General features: G+C 34.0%; 1 protein-coding gene across 1 annotated transcript; it reads right to left on the bottom strand.

Annotated features, from left to right (window-relative positions):
- Positions 1-217: 217 nt before the first annotated feature.
- Positions 218-2,952, bottom strand: LOC147496550 (glycerophosphodiester phosphodiesterase GDPD2-like). The gene is made up of 8 exons (XM_086559538.1): positions 2,666-2,952; positions 2,398-2,570; positions 1,918-1,977; positions 1,731-1,811; positions 1,435-1,635; positions 1,238-1,333; positions 922-1,118; positions 218-693 (listed from the first exon to the last, which is right to left on the bottom strand). The coding sequence occupies exons 1-8, from the start codon at positions 2,757-2,759 to the stop codon at positions 471-473; spliced, it is 1,125 nt and encodes a 374-aa protein (XP_086415664.1). The 5' UTR covers positions 2,760-2,952; the 3' UTR covers positions 218-470.
- Positions 2,953-5,270: the final 2,318 nt, after the last annotated feature.

Genomic DNA, 5,270 nt, shown 5'->3' on the forward strand with positions numbered 1-5,270 from the left:
AAGCTAGCGTATAGGACAAATGAGATTGTCAAATTTCAGGTTAATGATTCGCAAATATAGATGCAGTTGCTAGGGGTGAGGCTGTATGAGAGTTGCTAACATAGGGGGTTGAGTTCAAAGCTTGTCTGATGCTTTGGCAGCATAATCAGTATATGGTTGACGGTTAAGTTAAGTGCTTATCACTTTCCTAAAACTTGTTCTCTTTACACATAGAACAAGAAGTAGAAGCTTAACCTGTAACTTTAGTAACCATAACCAGAAACAAGTGAATATACCTTTTCTACACAAGTGAGGTTTCATCATTGCTTATCAACAGAAAGACTAAAGACCAACCTATGAATGTGAAAAAGCCACCCCCAACTAATTTTTTAAAAGGGGGAAAATTGAAAACTACAGGGCCTTCTTCATACTATCGCATTATGTTTCATGAAAGTTGCCTAAGGGCCTTTTTTCGACCTCCTATAATCACCTTAATATTGTACCAGTTCAGGAATAAGCTTCAATAAGAATGAGAGTTCAAGTTGGGAGAACTTTGGCCTTTTAGTCACCATCTCTTCACCGATGTTCTCTTCTTCGCCAACTTGAATGGGATTCGTGATATCAGAAACTGCCTCAGCAATTTCTTTAACAAAATCAACAATAACGCCATTAACGCCCATCAGATGTTGCATGTAAACCGCCTCTGGGACATTACTGAAACATGATATAAGAACGTCAGCACTATGAAGAAATTCTTATCACTGTAGACCATACTCATTCTTATTGTTTAATTAAACACGAGATGCTATACAATGTTACTATCTATTGTATAGTTCTTGCAGTCCACCCAAACCAACTTAAATTTCTTTCACTTTAACACCTAGGAATGATTTGGCCACATAGTACTAGATTTGCAAATGTAGAATGAAAGAGGAAACTTACTTCAATTGCCCATAGGTTAAGAGTGATAGATTTGACTCTTTAATTCTAATTATTTCTCCTGGATTTCTGAAAATGGCCTTTACTTCGGATACAATCCCTTGTAAGCCATTGGCCAAGCAGAGTTTTATGGCTTCATCTAAGGAATTCCTTCTGACATCCTTGTAAACTTCCAATCCTCCATTTGTTAAGAAGAACACCTGGTTTCAACAAACAAGCAGTTAGCAAGTTACTAACATTAACAGCAATCACTTGGCATGTGTTAAATCTATAATGTGAGCATACAATGCATCAAAGGACTAATGGATTTCAGACTTACAGGATAAGTACTCTGTAGTTTTCTGATTACTTGTGCGACATCAGGTTGAAATGTAGAAAAGATTATTGGCCTTCCCTTTGCATACTCAAACACCACCTGCACAGAATATTTTCAGATAAGTATATAACAAATTAACAATCACAAAACTTGACACACAATCCAGAGATCTAAATGATCAAATGCTTAACAAGGCATACCCCCAATATCACTTGAAGAACATGGACAAGCTTGTGTTCTTGATATTCAATGTAATCATCAAACTTCAATTCAATGTTGAAGCCTAATGAAGAATCGACCTTTTGAAATGCTTCTTGTAGGGTACAATGAGAATCATCATTCTCAACCATCCAGCTCAAAATCCTCCCGTCTTTAGCTTTTCTATACAGAGATTTTCCTACCTGAGCATAAAGATCGACAAAAACCATCATGATGTTAACATCAGTTCATGAGACCAATATGAAGTTAAGTCCTATATTTTAGTTCATGCAATTACGTTTCCAAGCTCATGTTGCCGTCCACAAGAGAGAAATTCAGCTAAAGTGAGCTCGGTAATTCTCCTCTCATTTACAATATCCTGTAAAATATATGAGTGCAAACAATCAGTAATTAGAACATGAATTTAGAGAATATTCGAAACTCTGTCAAGAAAGGTAACACAAAACAAAAGGAGTGTCACTTACGTTCTCTTTAGTCAAAATGAAATCGTCGTGGAAAATGATTGGGAAGTCATCTTTTGTCACCTATCAAAATCAATATTGTCTGTTCTGGTCAGTCTCTTGTAAAATCTTCACTTGAGAGGCTAATATTGGGAACAGAAAAATGAACTACAGAGATTAATAAAACAAGCAGTTTTGTTGATTTGTCTCAAAATTAAGACCATATCTACTACCAAAAACTTTGCAAGACTTTTAATTATATGGCATTAAGAATTTCTAGTCTTTGCTAGTTAAGCAATTCACAATTATCACAATTATTCAAATACAATTATCCGCGGCTGAAATTATCATAAATTTAAGCACAGAGTTGGCCAGTGTATTTCATTGAGATTCAGAGTTCATATCGCAACTAAAAACTAGCAAAACAATCATGTCTTAGATATTCTAAGTTACAGATTTAGAGAAACAACAAAAAAACAGGAATTCAAGAATGAGATATCTAACCTGAACATCAAACTCAACATAATCGACGTTAAACTTAGCGGCAGTATTGAAAGACAGAATAGAGTTCTCCTTGATGGCTTTCATTCTCCCATCAGAAGAACTAAGCATATTCATTCCATTCCCTCTGTGGCCAATCACAGCAAACTTAGGCGGCAAGAAAGAAGTAGCTCTACCTGCAATAACAAGAAAAAACATCAATATATTATATCAACTACTAAATCAAACAAATCTACGTAAAGTCACACCAAACAATCTAAACTCAATTTACCTTTAGGAACCAACTGAGTTGAATATAAACTGGGATTGTCATGAACTTGGTCAAGATTAGGGACATCAGACATGTGCACAGCTTTGAGTGCCATCTTAATAATGATCAAGAGACAAGAACACCAAAAGAATGAAGAAACTAGGATAAGGGTGGTAGTGTAAATATATAGAATGAGTACGTACGTATTTATTTAGGAAAGGCGAATATTGGAGGGCTTTGGATTGGATTATGCTTTTGAATATTCTTTTGAAGTTGCCTTCCGTAACATTGAATTCATTGTCACTTTTGGTGTCTTAAACGAATATGCTTGGTTATATCCATTGTAGATTTTCGAGAAAGAATTTGTTTTTACCTTATTCTAACGCGGAGAATCGTAGTAGGTTCCTTACTTTGAGGAAAATTCATTATTTCTTTCCTTTTGGGTGGGAAAATATTATGAACGTGTCTTCCTATTAGACGCAACTTGCAAAAGTTAAACATGTCCAGAGGTTTTGATGACTGGATTCCTACGCAGCACATTGACCATAGAACAAAAAAACATATTCATCATATGGCCTGTTTTTAATGTTTTACTTGGCTATTCATTACTTGGTGGATAATTAAGACGCATAATGGATGATGAAATGTAGCCAGTTGTATATCTCAATAAACAATTTCTGGATCACATTTTATATCCACTCTATGATTAATGATACATTGCATTGATCAAAATTTAGCGGACAACCCACCAGGCCACCACGCCTTAATTTCCTACCAACATAAAGGAATTCAAGGCTTCGTACAATGAATTCTTTGAACTGGTCCTTTAATAAAATTTTGGAAATACACACATGAACATGGAAATCTATGTGTTTTTTAGTCAGCATGTTGTTGTATCTAAAAGAGAAGAGGTAAAGGAAACAAGCAATTGCCTAATTGGGCTATGAGAGCCCAATTTTCAAAAAAAAAAAAAATCGCCCCAAGTCCATTTTAATTTTAATTTCGCCATAAGTCCAAAAATACATGACTGACATCAGCATATAAATTAAAATGTTCACTATGTAAAATACTATGTAAATTTATATTTTCATATGAAAATTTAATTTTGCATATGTAACTAAAAAATAGGCCCGTGCATATGCACCAACTCTTTTGAAAACTTGCTAAACAATCATAACTATACATATAGAAATTTTCTAACAAATTGTGATTCATGTTTTAGTCACTAACCCGTTTTAATTTCATAACAAATTGTTTTAATTAAGTTTTAAAAATCCATTTTAATTTCCTAACAAATTGTTTTAATTAAGTTTTAAAAACCCGTTTTTTAATTGGGAAAAAATTCCGTTTTAATAGTTGACTTAATTTAGATGATTCCCGTTTTAATAGGAGAATGATTTTTTTTTTTTTTTTTATTTTTCCTAAAGGGTAATTTTGATTATAACTGGAAAAATGAATAGAGAGAGATGCATAAGGAAAATAAAAAGGGGAAGAGTTGCAGTTTGTATTTTAGGTCCTTGGAATGGATTTCCAGGAGCTACTACACTTAAGCTATAAAACTTGTCTATAGTAGGTTGCCACTGCGTCTTCTGTTCGCGTAAGGAAGAGTGGTTTGTCATTCCACCAAGCTTTAGTCCCTATTGCCAGCATGCATCCTTCTCGAGCACTTGCCTCCATATCTGCTGAGAAATTAATCTCCTTCCAAGTATGAGTGATGTTCAACCATTCCATTTTACTCTTTGCTTTGTGCCATGCTGTCACACCCCAACTTTCCAGAAAAATTAAAAACTAATATTCAATCATCTGGAAACCCAGGGTGAAACAAAACCCACTAACATATTATCAACCACGATATTAAAATCTGAGATCAAATTAAAACTGAAAGAACAACACTTCATTTACAAATAAATTTTTTTACTAGCCAACTCTATTACATCTGTTTCAATTCAAAACCGTACACTTTAGTAAAACTTAAATCAGAATACCCCAAGAGCAAATCCAAGTCACGTGCCTTCATCCACTGCACTCCACCATCTATGTTCCCAAGAACACACCCACGTTGCAAAACAAAGTAAACATGGGTCAGCAAATTGAATTTGATGGTATGAGTAGACTAACAACAAAATATATATAATAATCTTTCAAATGAATAAATATAACATTACCAACTATTTCAATTTGGAAGACAATATAGTTCCGTTTTCCTAAAACGACGTGTAGTTTCTTCCCAAGTAAGATTTCACCTCTAATATAAAATTCCAAGAATCTCATATAACAATACTCATTATATCCACTTTTCAAAATAGCTCACAACATAAATACCACTTACATTCCATTTATTAAATGCACATATGATAACCTAATTAACTATGAGTTTGGTATACCTTACCTTTAAGCCAACACGTCGTCTTAGGGTAGGATATTTACGTCCCTGCATAAAAGATTAATAGATCCTACCCTCCTGCAAAATAGAGTTAGACATCACAATAAAATGATTTATCTCAGTCAGTCAAATTTTCATTCATAATCAAACCTCATTTAAGACATTGAAGTCTAATTAATTCAACATAGTTCGTCCCGTATATTCGGGGAATACCACTTATCATAATACCTATATCAATGGTAG

Source organism: Coptis chinensis, chromosome 5 (assembly GCF_015680905.1).
Source record: "Coptis chinensis isolate HL-2020 chromosome 5, ASM1568090v1, whole genome shotgun sequence".
Lineage (NCBI taxonomy): Eukaryota > Viridiplantae > Streptophyta > Magnoliopsida > Ranunculales > Ranunculaceae > Coptis > Coptis chinensis.